Below are 15,527 nucleotides of genomic sequence, written 5' to 3' on the forward strand. Positions count from 1 at the left end.
CTCTTTGTACAAGGGAGAGACTAAACTTTAGAAAACGTTTAGTCTCTGGGGGAGTCAACTGGGGGAACCTGTTAAATTAAGAACTAAGTGCTAGCATTAAGTAGCTCTGGCTCTGGTTTCCTGTTCACTCAAAGTCTCTACAGAGATCTGAGTTTAGCTGAGGCTTTGAGCCTGACTTTCAGCCTCTGTCCTCCCCTCCCATTGCTGGAAGGTGCTTGCTCCCTCTGAAAGCCAGGTGATCGTGGGGCGAAGTGTGGCTTACGGATCCCCCTGATGGCCAAACAAGGGTGACGATGATGCAAGAGGTGCTCAGTGTGCAACTGGCCCGGGGTGTATCTGCTGCCGTCCCACCTGCCCTCCCACGCTGCAGCCCAGAAGAGAAGCTGATGAGCTGCACAAGTGATACCTTGACTCACAGACAAATACAATGGACATGGTGAAAGGTTGGGATGTCCTCAGAGAAAAAGTGAGGGGAGAAATGCTTTCAGACATAGGAGTTCTCTTGGAGCCTTGTAAGATGATGTGACTTCTATGTGTGACTGAGGGGACACAGAACATCAAAGTATAATGTTTTCTCCCTGCTTTGAAGGCAACGCAGAAAGACAGACATTATGATTCTGTAGGCTGTGCTGTGCTTACCGGGATCCCTAGGGCTTTAAGAATGTTCATCTTGCACATGGGACAGGTACGATGGTCTAGAAGCCAGGGGTCAACACAGGACTTGTGGAAAAGATGCCTGCAATGAGAACCATACATCTTAGAGCGGCAGTAACTGCAGAGACTACCTAGTTCACCATGCCCAGGGACTCGTCCAAGGTCACACAATTGCTCAGTGGCAGAGCCAACACTCAAACCTCCATCCCTAACTTGTGGGCCAAAGTGTTTCCTGTTATACCCTGTGGTGTTACAGTCAAAATCTGTCTGGATCCCAAGACTGTCCTATATAATTTGCAATGGAGTTTTCCAAGTTTCAGAAAATGTACAGAATGCAGAAACTGAGAGATTTTTCTTGTTCTCAATAGGAAGAAGCTCTAATGAAAATAATGCAAGTGGGGAAACTTGTACACACCGTGTACGATGACTTGATTGATGCTACTTTAAAAAAATATGCAGAATTTCTTTTCCCACAGTCAGTAGAAAACTGCAAAGTAAAGGCTGATTTCCATTAATATTTGGGATCTGACACAAAAGGGCAAAAGAGCTCCTGGAAGCATTCAGTAACATCAATGCCATTTTAAGTTGTTGTGGCTTCTGGTTGTCAAATCAAAAGCCAGAGTAAAAGGCTCTGGGGTTTCACGTGGGTAGCCGTCATATCTGTGCAGTTGATTCACTCAACTACATGGTCATTCCCATGTGACAGTCATTATTAGCTTTTATCTTCGTGGCAGAAGGGGCATTTGGTGGCTACAGGAGGGCTTCCTAACTGAACTTTCTCTGAACTTGGCTTGAAAGAGTCCACTCAGAGATGTCAGGAACTCCTTGAGTCAGAAGCTTTTCTTCTAACTCCCAAGACTCCAGACCACAGGCAGAAGTAGTCAGAATTTTCTGCCTGGGGCAAGAAGAGAAAGAACTATCTGTTTTAAGTCTGAGGACTTCCTCGGGACATTCCATGCATGCCTGACTCTCTTTCTGTACTCCCTGCCTGTCACCCCTCTGCAATGGAGCAATGTTCTTGAATATTTCTACTCTGTTCTCTCACTTGCACCTCCTTTTGTTCTAATAGTTCCAGAAACCTCATTTGCTTTGTGTTAGAGGGTGCTGGGCTCAAATGCTTAAAAAGTATCTCCAAATTAGAGAAGAGTTCAAGGAATTGCTACCTTTTAAACTGAAATTATAAGAACTCCAATGCCAGAGATGAGATTGGCTGCATAGAGGATATGATCAGATTGGGGATTAGAAAAAAGGACTGTAGCAACAAGGATGTGTTCTTATGTTTCCAGATTATTGTTGAAGATGCCCTGCAGATTTACTATGATATGGTTTGGGTCTGTGTCCCTGCCCAAATATCATGTTGAATTGTAATCTCCAGTTTGGAGGTGGGGCCTGGTGGGAGGTGATTGGATCATGGAGGCAGATTTCCCTCTTGGTGCTGTTCTTGTGACAGTGATTTCTCATGAGATCTGGTCGTTTAAAAGTGTGTGGCACCTCCCCACCCCGCTTCCTTCTGCTCCAGCCTTGTGAAGTGCTGGCTCCCTCTTTGCCTTCTGCCATGATTGTAAGTTTCTTGAGGCCTCCCCAGAAGCCCAGCAGATGCCAGCATCATGCTTCCTATAGCGTATGGATCTGTGAGCCAATTAAACCTCTTGTTTTTTTTTTTTGGAGATGGAGTTTTGCTGTGCTGCCCAGGCTGGAGTGCAGTGGTGTAATCTCAGCTCACTTCAACCTCCACCTCCCGGGTTCAAGTGATTCTTGTACCTCAGCCTCCCAAGTAGCTGGGATTACAGGTGCCCACCACCAAGCCTGGCTAGCTTTTGTATTTTTAGTAGAGATGGGGTTTTGCCATGTTGGCTGGGCTGGTCCTGAACTCCTGACCTTAAGTGATCTGCCCACCTCAGCCTCTCAAAGTGCTGGGATTACAGGCATGAGCCACCAGGCCTGGCCTAACTCTATTTTCTTTATAAATTACCCCATCTCAGGTATTTCTTTATAGCAGTGTGAGAACAGACTAATACATTCTACTTGGAAGGAGTATACTTCATTCACTCATCCATTCACTCCTTTATCTGTGCATTCATGCAACAAGTAGTATATACTAAGAACTGTGCTTAACAGAGAGGATCAGCACAATGATGATTTGGCTCCTTCCCTCAGGAAGCACAGCAGGAGAGGCAGACATTAATAAAATAATACAGAAATAAAGTACTTAGTGACAATAGTGTTAAGTACTACATTAGAATAAAAGGGAGCTTGGCGAGGAGGTGCTTATAACTGGGAGATTTATCCTAGTTGGGGTGTTCAGGGAAGGGCTCCCTAACAAAGTGACAAAGCTGAAACCTAAGGGCTATGTGGGTCATGGTTTACATAGAGGGGAAGGGGAGGTGGAAGAAGGGGGAATGGCTCACGCAAGAGCTCAGGGAGGGAGGGGGAGCAAGGAGAAGGGGTTGTCTGGCACCCAAGCTGGATAAAGCCATTCCTTTCCTTGCATTTCCAAAAAGCAATTTTGACCTCCCTATGTTCAGGATCTATGCCCTATATCTTTATTTCTTTTTCTTTTTTTGAGATGGAGTCTCGCTCTGTTACCCAGACTGGAGTGCAGTGGCATGATCTCGGCTCACTACAAGCTCCGCCTCCTGGGTTCACACCATTCTCCTGCCTCAGCCTCCCTAGTAGCTAGGACTACAGGCGCCTGCCACCACGCCCGGCTATTTTTTTTGTATTTTTAATAGAGACGGGGTTTCACTGTGTTAGCCAGGATGGTCTTGATCTCCTGACCTTGTGATCCACCCGCCTTGGCCTCCCAAAGTGCTGGGATTACAGGCGTGAGCCACCACGCCCGGCCCTGTATCTTTGTTTCTATTCCTACATATTTCCTGCTGGTTCTAATTCTCTGGAGATTCCTGACCAATATATCCTCCAATTAGAGTGGAGGATTTGCTCTCTATGAGAGCAAAATCCTTGTTTGCTTGATTCACTGTTGCATCCCTGGCATCCCCAGTTCCTGGCACACAGTTGATGCTCAAGTTCCTAATCTGAACTTGCTCACCAACTGGTGTTGCTCCTGGGAAAAAGGCAAACACTCTGGTCCTTTGACCACTCCCTGGAGGCAGGGCTCTGCTGTTTTCTGCACATAGGCTGAGTCAGAATGACAGCAGGGCCATTCATTAGCAATTTTAGCACTCAAATAAGATGATTAATATCCCCAAGTCTCAGTGGCCTGTCTGTAGGATGGAGAAGTATTTACTACAGCAGAAAAGCCTTCCCCGGAGTCTCTGATCCACAGACACTGGTCGTTGTTCCCAAACACCCTCAGTTATTTCTCTCTATGCACTGGTCATTCTTTTTTTTTTTTTTAATTTTATTATTATTAGACTTTAAGTTTTAGGGTACATGTGCACAACGTGCAGGTTTGTTACATATGTATATGTCATATATGCAGCACTTGTCATTCTTACACCTCCTCTGGATGCTTAGTTTTTTTGGTTTGTTTTTTTTTTATTTTTTATTTTTGAGGCGAAGTCTTGCTCTGTCGCCCAGGCTGGAGAGCAGTGGCGCGATCTCGGCTCACTGCAAGCTCTGCCTCCTGGATTCACGCCATTCTCCTGCCTCAGCCTCCAGAGTAGCTGGGACTACAGGCACCCACCACCACACCCGGCTAATTTTCTGTATTTTTAGTAGAGACGGGGTTTCATCGTGTTGGCCAGGATGGTCTCCGTCTCCTGACCTCGTGATCCGCCTGCCTCGGCCTCCCAAAGTAATGGGATTACAGGCGTGAGCCACCGTGCCCGGCCTGGATGCTTAGTTTTTATGTGTCAGTTTGGCAAGGCTGTAGTACGGTTATTCAATTGACACAAGTCAAGATGTTGCTATGAAGGCATTTTGTAGATGTGGTTAATATCTACAATCAGTTGACCTTAAATAAAGGGGATTATCCTCAACAATCTGGGTGGGCCTTATGCAATCATTTGAACAATCTTAAGAGCAAAACTGAGGTTTTGGCTGGGCACGGTGGCTCATGCCTGTAATCCCGGCATTTTGGGAGGCCAAGGCAGGCAGCAGGCAAATCACTTGAGTTCAGGAGTTTGAGACTAGGCTGGCCAACATGGCGAAACTCTGTCTCTACTAAAAATGCAAAAACTAGCTGGGCGTGGTGGCGTGTGCCTGTAATTCCAGCTACTTGGGAGGCTGACATCGGAGAATTGCTTGAACCTGGGAGGTGGAGGTTGCAGTGAGCCGAGATCACACCACTGCACTCCTGCCTGGGTGACAGAGCAAGACTCTGCCTCAAAACCAACCAACCAACCAACCCTGAGGTTTCTCTGAGAGGAAATTCTGCTTAAGACTATAGCATCAGCTCCTGCCAAGAGTTTCTGGCTCATAGGCCTGTCCTGCAGACTTCAGGCTTGCCAGATCTTACAATCACATAAGCCAATTCCTTGAAATCTCTACCTGTATCTATATCTCCATTTCTATATATCTCTTGCTGGTTCTGCTTCTCTGGAGAATCCTGACCAACATATCCCTCCAATTAGGACACAAGCTGTAGGAGAATAAAATTCTGGTTTGCTCAATTCGCTGTTGCATCTCCGGGACCTAGAATAGTTCCCGACACACAGCTGATGCTCAAGAAACATTTGCTGCATGAACAGATATTTATTTACCCAAGGACCTAGCACGCCTCCCTGCCTCCACATGGTCAAGTCTCATTCATGCACTCTTCCTGAATCTGTCACATTCGGAACTTTTCTTCTCTCAGTGCGGCTCCCTCCTGCATTGGCTCATCATCTCTTTCTCTGTGTCACTTCAATGGCATCAAAACTGCTCTCCACACTGCCAGTCTTTTCTTGTTCTCTTCATCCCACTCATTGTTGCCAGATTTATCTTCCTAAAATATAGCACTGGTTACGTCACCCCCGTGTTCCATTCTGTTCTGTGCTGAGAGCTGGGTACAAAGATGAATAAGACAAGGCCCTGCCCTTCAAGGCAGCACCGCAGTCATTTAGTGATTCACTGTTAATGACAATGGAAAGGCCGTGGAAAGGTTGCACTCCTGGATCTGCTGGGTCTTTTTTTTTTTTTTTTTTTTAATTGTTCTAGGCAGGTTACCTTAGCTCTGTAAGATTCAGCTCCTCATCAGTGAAATTTTGTCTTATAGGTATGGGCTTCGTGAGTGAATAAGCCTGTGTGTGTGTGTTTGGGGTGTGGGGAGAGAGAAGGGGTGGGGGAAGAGAATAAATAATACAAAGCTTAAAACGTAAGTCCTGGTACTCCTTAATTGTAAACTACCATAAATCTTATTAATGGCATTGTATTACATCTTATTTTAAAGATATTATGTGATTATTATTATTTCTACTCTTTTGTGTAACCTTCCTAACATGGAAAGCAAATAACTACAAATTTTAAAAAAATCAGAAGGAGAACTAAGGGCAAAAAAAGAAAAACTGCTGAAATGCCACATAGGGCAGTCAGGCTTATTATTAATTCACAATCATTTCTTTTTGGTACCATATTGATCATCAAATATGAAAACTTTATCCTTATAATTGGGATTGGAAAGCAGTATTTTTTCTCCTAAGTGGAAAGAAAAGTAAAAGTTAACAGACTAAATAAACAAACAAAAGCATAGGGAAAGGATCTGGAGTTTAGTGAAATGCACCAGTTGGTAAACATCTCCAAGGCAAAGTCCATCTCATCTTTTTTGCAGGATTCACAGGATAGCAGTGAACCTTCCCATGGTTTAACAAGTGCTGAGTGAGAAAGGACACGCAGAAGACAAGATAATCCATCTCTTAACAATCCCGACAAATTGGAAATACAACAAAGAGTTGGCCAAAACTTTTCTTTCCTCATTCACCAAAGGGAAGCAAACATTTTAAAAAGAGTTCTTCAAACACCCGACAAAAGAGGATGCAGACAACTGCATAATGATGCAGAGATGATGATGAATAATAAGTTCTCACACTTTTTGGCAGTAATGACAAACCAAGCTAAACTAATTTCCACATCTATTGATTCTCGTTTTCTGCTGTTCTTTCACCATATGTGTGATTCCCTCCCCAATTTAATGACATTTTTTTCCCCAGCTGGAGAGAGAAAAGGCTGTTCTGTGTTTTCCATCTCATTCACTTTTGTAAACACCATTGGACCCTAACACCCTGCAAGTGAGATTAGGACCCTGTGGTTTTCCTTTGGCACCAATGCAAGCTGTCTCATTCTCCTTAGTGAAGTGGTTATTAAAAAATGTGTATCACTCAGGTGCCTGAGAATCCCATACTCCCAGGCAACATGAACTATTTTAAAAAGATACCTAGTACTTCTATGCATACCCGAAATGTTTCTGCAGAGCCTCTGAATCTTATTTGCAAAACTGTCAATAAAGAGTGAATTTTAAATTAATGAACATTGACATTCATGTCAGTAATTAATGAATGCTGACAGTATCTACCAGTTATTGTATCCCTACTATGTACCAGGCATGTTACATACATAATTAAATCACAAAAGCCCTATGAAATAGAAATTATTATTTCTGTCTTATGGAAGAGAAGGCTGAAGCTCATTAAATTATCTGAAGAGCTAGTCAGCTGCAGAGCTAGGATTCAAACTCCAACTGACAGTCAGTGTTTTTACCCACTCTATACTCCTCACCCCATCCTCAAGCTGTCACAGGTAAGGCGGGTAGTTGGAGGTATTCAAACCTTTATTCTTTCCCAGTGTATTTCTTTGCTCCAGCTTAGCCTCTCTGAGCCTTAGTTTCTTCACTGATAAAATCAGGATAACAACAGCACCTATCTGAGGCACCCAATACTGTCATTCAGTATGTCAGCTCTCCATCTCTCCAGCATATGGGGAGATGACAAGCTCTCCTGGTGGTGGCTATGGCCATGTGACTAATTCTGGCAGATAAATTATAAAGAGAAATGACAGATTTCACTTCAGGTCATGGCATTTAATTCTTGACCTATCAATTAACAATATTTGAGATAGTGACTGCTTTGTCAGCCTGACTGCCATGAGAAGATACCCTCTGCTGACACACAGTGGACACAAAGCATGAGTGAGATATCCTTGCTGTGTTAAGCCACTTAGAGTTGGGTTTGTTGTTGTTACTGCATCAAAGCTTCGCCTATCCTGACTAGTAAAATAACTTATGGGGCTGTTGTAAAGGTCAAATGCTTGTTTGTAAAGTGCTTCGTTAGTAAGTGTTCAGGGGATAATAGTAATATTAACTATTTTAAATGATGTTGGTACAACATGCACAGTGACAGGTCATAAATACAAATAAAACTGCTACTGAATTCAGCGAACAGAGAAGTTTGTGAGGAAATTAAAAAGCTATGGGATACGGTAAGGCCTTTCGTACAGCCTAAAGCATGGGAAGAAGTTTGAAGCATTTACGGTGGAGGAAATTCAAAAAGAAGGGATTTACATAAATCAACATATAGAAGCACAAGTTGAGTTTCCCTCATCTGAAAATCCAAACTCTGAAATGCTCTAAAATCTGGAAAATTTTGAGTGCCAAAATGGTGCTCAAAGGAAATGCTCACTGCAGCATTGTGGATTTTGGATTTCCACATGAGGGGTGGTTACTGGTAAGTATAATGCAAATATTCCAGAATTCGAGATGTGAAACACTTCTGGTCCCAGGCATTTTGGGTTAAAGGATACTCAACCTGTATTATGATATGTATGGGTTGAAATGTAGGCTATGTTAAGTGGACAAACACAAAATGAAGTTGGAAAATATGACTCTAAATCAACATTCTGAAATAATCTAGGAAAGAGGTATGAATGGTGAAGAAAATAATCACGGACCTGAGCCATGCTTTTCCCTGTTCCTTGTGATGGGGAACTTCACATCATTAAGTTATTTCCTTCTGTACTTTTCCATCTTTCTATGTCTCCTATACAGGAAGTCCTTCTAATGGGGATGATCTAGTCACCACTTGCTATGTGGTGTTGATTAAGTCAAATAAGTAGACACCAGTTTCATCCTACCATATCCTCAATCCCACTGACCTAGCGCCACACTGTGGGGACAATTCTGCTAATGGGCTTGATCTGAAATGGTTGGGCCAATTATTTTAAAACATCATATTTATTTATTTTTAAAATTTATTTATTTTGAGACAGAGTCTCGCTCTGTTGCCCAGGCTGGACAGTGCAGCGGCATGATCTTGGCTCGCTGCCACCTCCGCCTCCCAGGTTCAAATGTTTCTCCCACATTAGCCTCCCAAGTAGCTGGGTCTATAGGCACACACAACCACGCCTGGCTAATTTTTGTATTTTTGTAGAGACAGGGTTTTGCCATGGTGGCCAGGCTGGTCTGGAACTCCTGATCTCAGGTGATCCACCACTGTGGCCTCCCAGAGTGCTGGAATTACAGGTGTGAGCTACTGTGCCCAGCCTAAAAACATCATTTTTTAAAAAAGAAAACAAACAAACGGGAAAAAGAGCTGTAACATAGAACGAGTAGTAACCATATTCTGGCTGTAGTTATAAACATAACAACTTTGTTTTGGCAAGCAAATATGATAGCAGTTTCATGTGATAGAGCAAAAAAGAAAAAAAAAGAACGCAATAAAGTAAATTGCTGCTCACCGCACAAGCATTGTCCTTCTATGAAAAGTCTGCTTTCTTTTCAGGCTCACAGAAACAAGTTTGGAAAGTAATATCCAGAGAACATACAGAGGAAGTAAAATTCTTAAAACTTGGCTAAATTTGATTTAGTTTCCTTGAGGTGCTTAGACATTTTGCTTAGAGTGAGAGGGGGTTTCTGAAGCAGATTTTTAGCCAAAACCATATCCCCAGAGGTATGAAAGTATAGCAGGGCATCCTCCTTGAGCAGTGAGCAGGGATAAGTGTGGCTGTGGTGTCAACTCCACAGCCAGTGATACAGCGCTGGCCTGAAGTCAGAAAACCTGGCTTTACTTTGGGCCCTGGGAGCAACTTGAGTTAAAGTTTTCTTTTAATAAAATAAAGGGGCAATCATTGATATCTGTCCTATCTATATTACAGGCTGGTCTGAGCTAAAATTAGACATTATATGCAAAAGTGCTTTGTGAAGAGTAGAGTGCTTTTGAAAGTTAAAGTGTTACAATAAAGAACCATTTATTCCACACAGCTCTGCACTGTGTTAGATTTATAGCATGAAAGAAAAACCAACAACTTAAAAAAACAAAGAAACTATATCAGATCCTGTTGCTACTAACATCAATTTCTTTTTAAACTACAATGGAAGAAATTTTTACTTTGGGAACGCAAGCTGGGAGGAATTGCAGGACCCTCATTTTATAATGTGTCTTGCTCCCTGGGTTTCTGGCAGAGGGAGGCTCTGTGCTTAGAACTTGACTCTGGTCTAATTATATCGTTTGGCTGGGGCAGCAAAGCTAGTTGGCATTCATCCCGTGTGTCTACTTGATTAATATAACTGGGGATCAGGACATTTGAAGTCAGAATGCCATATTTAACGAGGTTATTACAGTGCAAGACTTCTGTCCTAAGGCGGCATTTGCTGTGTTGAAAAACAACATCATTTACAGCACTGCCATCTCTTTCATGTTCCCTTCCTTTATTCCCTTAATTAAGTGATATCTTTTACACATATAATGTTGCACACATAAAAATCTGAAGTAATCAAAGAAAAATGATAAGAAAACACTTAGCAAACTTCAAACTTAGAAATACTGTGTAATTTTTACTAATGTGTAGAGTGAACTATTGTTTTTTAAATTCTATTGCATAGCTTCTTTGGTACTTAAGTTTTTTTCCATTACTTTAAATGAAGGTATAATGTACCGCAAAATGCATAAACCTTAAGTGAGCTTGATGATTTCTTAAGTGTGTATATGTTTACGTACATACCACCCAGATGAAGATATACACCATCCTATCACCCCAGAAAGTCCTCCTGTGCCTCTTACCAGTCAACACCCACTCTCTGCCATGTAACCATCATTCTAACGTCTGTCACCATATATTAGTTTTTCCTGTTATTGAATTTCAAATGGAATCATAAAGTACGTATTCTTTTTTGTCTAGCTTTTTAAATTTAAAATAATGGTTTTCAGATTCATCTGTGCCTTGGTGTACATCAATAGCTTGTTTTTTTATTGCTCAGTAGTATTCCATTGTATGGGTGTACCCCAATTTGTTTGCAGGTTTTTCCATTGTTAGACATCTGTACTGTCCTCATTTTTTGGCTATTATGACTAAATGTGCTATGGCCACTCTTGTATCAGTCTTTCTGTTAATATATGCATTCATTTCTCTCAGGTATATATTCAAGAACGGAATTGCTAGGTCACAAGGTAGGGTGTATTTAACCTTAGTGGAAACTGTCAAACAAATTTCCAAAGTTGTTGTGCTATTTTAAACTCCTACTACACTGCATAACTTTTAATTTGGCCAAGTATTTAAAATTATGTTCTTGGAAAAATGGGTTTAAAAAATAGTTTTTATAAACTATTTGAGTGAGATGTCATACACCAGCATAAATTTTCATATAAATTTGAAAAGAGTAGTTAATTGATCAGTTACCTTATTTCTTGATAGGGAAGGATTAGAGTAAGGAGGAAGAGATAAGAACACAAATTCATTAATTTTATAGCATAAATTTTAAATTGTTAATTAAAAAGCATCATAAAAAATAAAAATACTTAATAAGAAATGATTCACCAAAAACACTAAAACAAAATGTTAAAAATAGTATCACATTTTATCAGTTCTAGGCCATATCATTCTTCATTCCATTTTAACCTATCTAAAATTAGGAAACATCTTACAATCAATGATAATTTATATTAAATATGATATGATATAAAAAGAACTTGTGTTAGTCAATAGTAATATATCAAAGAAATCAAACATATGGGAATTTAAATTACCTTTATATTTGGCTATCAGATGAGAAAGATGCTTTAAAAATTTACTACTCCATGGTTCTGAGAGAGTGCTAGCATAAACACTCTCACATACTGCTAATGAGGTGTCAATCATTACCACCTTTCAGGAAAGCAACTGGATAAAATTTTTCAAGATCCTTTAAAATTCCTTTCAATCTAGTAAGTTCGCTTTTAGGAATGTATCTGAAGGGATAAATACAGAATAAATACATAAACAACTAACCTCATGATTTTATAATGATGAAAAACTGGAAGCAATTTAAATGCTGAACAATGTTGGAGGGTAGTTAAATAAACTCTAAAAATGAACTATTATGCAACTACTAAAAAATTTTAAATCATTTCTTTTTGTTTGTTTGAGACAGAGTCTTGCTCTGTTGTCCGGGCTGGAGTGCAATGGTGCGATCTCGGCTCACTGCAACCTCCACTACCCAGGTTCAAGCGATTCTCTTGCCTCAACTTCCCAGTTAGCTGGGATTACAGGCACCCGGCACAACGCCCATCTAATTTTTGTATTTTTAGTAGAGACAGGGTTTCATCATGTTGGCCAGGCCTGTCTTGAACTCCTGACCTTAAGTGATCTGCCCGCCTTGGCCTCCCAAAGTGCTGGGATTACAGGCATGAGCCACCGCACCCAGCCAAAAAATTTAAAATAATTTCTAAAGTTTTTAAAAAATGCTTTTTATTGTTGAATGAGAAAGTAGAAGAAAAACAATATTAATTGCTCGACTCTACAGTGTTTAAAAACATACATTTATATATATATAATAAAAATTAACTATGCCAATATTAATAATGATTATTTCTGGGTGGTCAGATTATTTTTGTTTACTTCTTTATACTTTTCTCTGTTTTCAGCATTTTGCACAATTAGCAGTGAAACCTTGAAAGTTATTTTTAAAAAACACATTTGAAAACAGCTATAAATAGATTGACCAATTCATAACACGGGCATAAAAGAGTAAGTCAAATCCTAAGAAAGTCTGCTAATATCCGTCGCTCTTTTCAAAAAAAAGGAACTTGGAAAAAATCTGTTCCTAATCAAGCCTATGTAACAGGCACGGCAGGGTAAAATCAGGACAGGCCATTTCTGTCTGGCTAGAAAGTGCCCTTTTGTTTTCGACTTCACGAGTTATAGGACTCATAATCGGAATCCTCATCCCATTACAGCATTCTGTAAACATTTTTTTTTTAACTCATTAAGAGCTTGGAATTTTCTGTGTACACATTCAATTCATTTGACTCATCTTAAAATCAGACTGATCCCTGGGTTTAAAAATGTTAAGGGGCTAGTGTCTTTTTTCAGTGATTTCAGTAAAACTTGATGGTAACACTAAGTTTTCAAATACTAAAATGATGTTCACTGTTTTTTTAACATAATTCTTCCTCATGTTATGCTATTTATCATGATCATGTCATCCCTGGCACAGAGTGAATGAGAGGCTGCCCTAGCCCCCTAAAGAGGGAACTTCACAAATGAATATCAGAGTCCAACTTTGATTTTGCCTCGGTTGTCATTAAGGATTCAAGATATGAATCCTATATCTGAGTTTAGGGAGAAGCAAGGAGGCTATGAACTACCAGGGGGGTTTCCGTCCAATGAGGATAAGGAAGCTCTCTGGGACCTAATGAACAAACAACCTTCCAAGGCCTGTCAGACTCAAGATGCTGTTAATAAGACATTTTTGGTGTGGGCACTGTGCTCTCACCTACATTAGCTCAGTAAACCTTACTAAATCAATTTTAAGGAGGTAGGCAAGTCACTCTGAACCTTAGAGTCTGTGCTTGTTTAGAAAGCTTTATCAATTGATTCCCTTACTATTTCTCACGTGCTTTACACTAAATGTCTCCCAGTGCTGCTTCTCTGGCAGGGGAAAAATGCCATCTGTCCTTGGGGACAGGAGTTCATGGAATATAGTACTTAACGAGTCAATTAATAATGAGGTCCATGTTAAAAATATACATCAGTCACATTAACTGAGACAGGAAAGCAGCTGTCTGGTTAGACAGACAGGGATGATTTGTGAATGTTGTGTCAATTCTTGACACATGGTACAAAATAACAACTAATTCATTAAAACTAGTAGACCATATTTGGGTTTTGACTTTTCAACAGCCCTCAAAAAAGTCCTTTTCCAAGTCTCCAGGTCTATCCCTTTTAGGTTCTTCTGTCTGACTCAGATACTCAAATGTCATTAGAAATCCCTTTGCAAGTTAGCGTATCTATTGCCACAATTTATACAAACAAACTTCATTTCTCCTTTCACTATTACTGCTCTGTATCAGGAACCATTTATTCTGTTTTTTTTTTTATTTTTGGTCTCATATAAAACTGTTTAAAAAATTTCCACATCATCTCTTTGAACACTAAGGCTTTTAGTTATGTTCTGGTGTTTGTAAAAGTATAGCCTTACATTGCAAATTTTTAAAAAAGTAAAGAGTATAATATATTCTATGTCCCAAATTACAAAGAGGAGCTCTGGAACTGATACAGAAATTTAACCTTATTTCCTAAAAGGAAAGAAGAGAGAGAGGAAGGGTAACACAGTGTTTACAAACAGAATCAGTTATCTATTTAGAATGGAGCTTTGCTTCTGAGACCAGGTTGTGAGAGTGCTTTGGGGCTGGATAACTCTGAAGAAAGGCTTAAAAAGATAAGCCAAGGCTGATCCTCAAGTGGAGTTTGTGTGTGTGTGTGTGCGCGCGTGTGTGTGTGTGTGTGTGTGTTTGAGTGATGAAATTCCTTTCAGTGCTTGAAATCTGTTTTTTGTGTTACGGCTTTTGAGTGATAGTTTGCAAGCTGCTATATTTTTTTCTATTTAGAATTCAAATGGAAAGACATGAGCATGTTTTAAATGCAAACAAACATATATGTATCCATCAGCTACCTACCTGAGAAGCAGGCAGCCATTTTCAACTATTCCAAACCTTGAGTCATTTGGTTTACCCCTGAATCTCTCTTGAATACGTCTATCTCTCTACGTCACAGTGCCAGCGCTCCAATTCTGACTTCTAGCATTTCCTACCTGGACTTTGCAATAGTCTCCTCACTGGTCCCTCCGAGTCCAGGCAGATCCCTCTTAACCATGCTGCATACCGCTGCCAGTGTGTTGTGTATAAAGAACAAACCAAACCCCTCACAGTGGGTCCTCCAGCACTTGGTTATAATCCAGGCCCCTCAGCCAGACATTTGGGCCCTGAAGGATCTGGGGTGCCTCCTCTCCAGCCCCATAGCCAACACAAGCACCACACTCTAACAATTCCAGGTCACCACAGTTATCTTTGCTTGGAATGTTCTTCTTAGCTCTGTCTGGAAAGCTCCTTGTATACAACTTTATGGAATATAATTTGGCAATTTAAATTTATAACCTTAGAAACAAGGAACTAATCTAAAATGTGAAATAAGGTCTATACACAGAGCTACTTATCACAGCCTTATTTATAATAGCAGAAAAAGTGTGTGTGTGTGTGTGTGTATAACAATTGAAGTGTCCAAAAATAGTTAGGCAAATAAATTATGTCACATGGGATATTATATATTAATTAAAAATGAAGCTGACAAACTTTTGGAAGACATGGAAAACACATGTTTATTCTAGAAAATGAAGTAGGAGATCAGCAAGACTTGTTTTCTGAGCCTTGGTCAAGACCCTTGTGATCAAATCAGAATGTAGCCAAGAAACTGGCCAAAACCAGCTAAGACCAGCAACAACGGCAACCTCTACTTGACGGTCTATAAATGATACCATGGCAATGGTCTGGAAATAACCTTATCTAGTTCCAAGAACTCCCTGCTCCTTTTCCAGAAAGTTCATGAATAACCTACCCCTTATTTAGCATCTGTTTAAGAATGGGTATAAATATAGCTAGCTGGCAATCCACGAGTGCTACTCTGGGCCACTCTGCCTATGGGATAGCCCTGCTCTGTCTATGGAGCAGTCATTTTGCTGTACACTGTGGCTC

The 15,527-nt window shown here is 40.6% G+C and overlaps 1 protein-coding gene across 2 annotated transcripts in view; it reads right to left on the bottom strand.

The window, feature by feature from the left end:
- RNF150 (ring finger protein 150) overlaps positions 1-15,527 on the bottom strand; it is a 277,839-nt gene that overhangs the window by 67,932 nt on the left and 194,380 nt on the right. For both annotated transcript variants that reach the window (XM_032147607.2, XM_058436774.1), the window contains exon 5: positions 640-736. In XM_032147607.2, the coding sequence (XP_032003498.1) occupies positions 640-736 (97 nt within the window). The remainder of the gene's footprint in view (positions 1-639; positions 737-15,527) is intronic.

This window comes from Hylobates moloch, unplaced genomic scaffold, assembly GCF_009828535.3.
Source record: "Hylobates moloch isolate HMO894 unplaced genomic scaffold, HMol_V3 SCAFFOLD_3, whole genome shotgun sequence".
Taxonomy (NCBI): Eukaryota; Metazoa; Chordata; class Mammalia; order Primates; family Hylobatidae; genus Hylobates; species Hylobates moloch.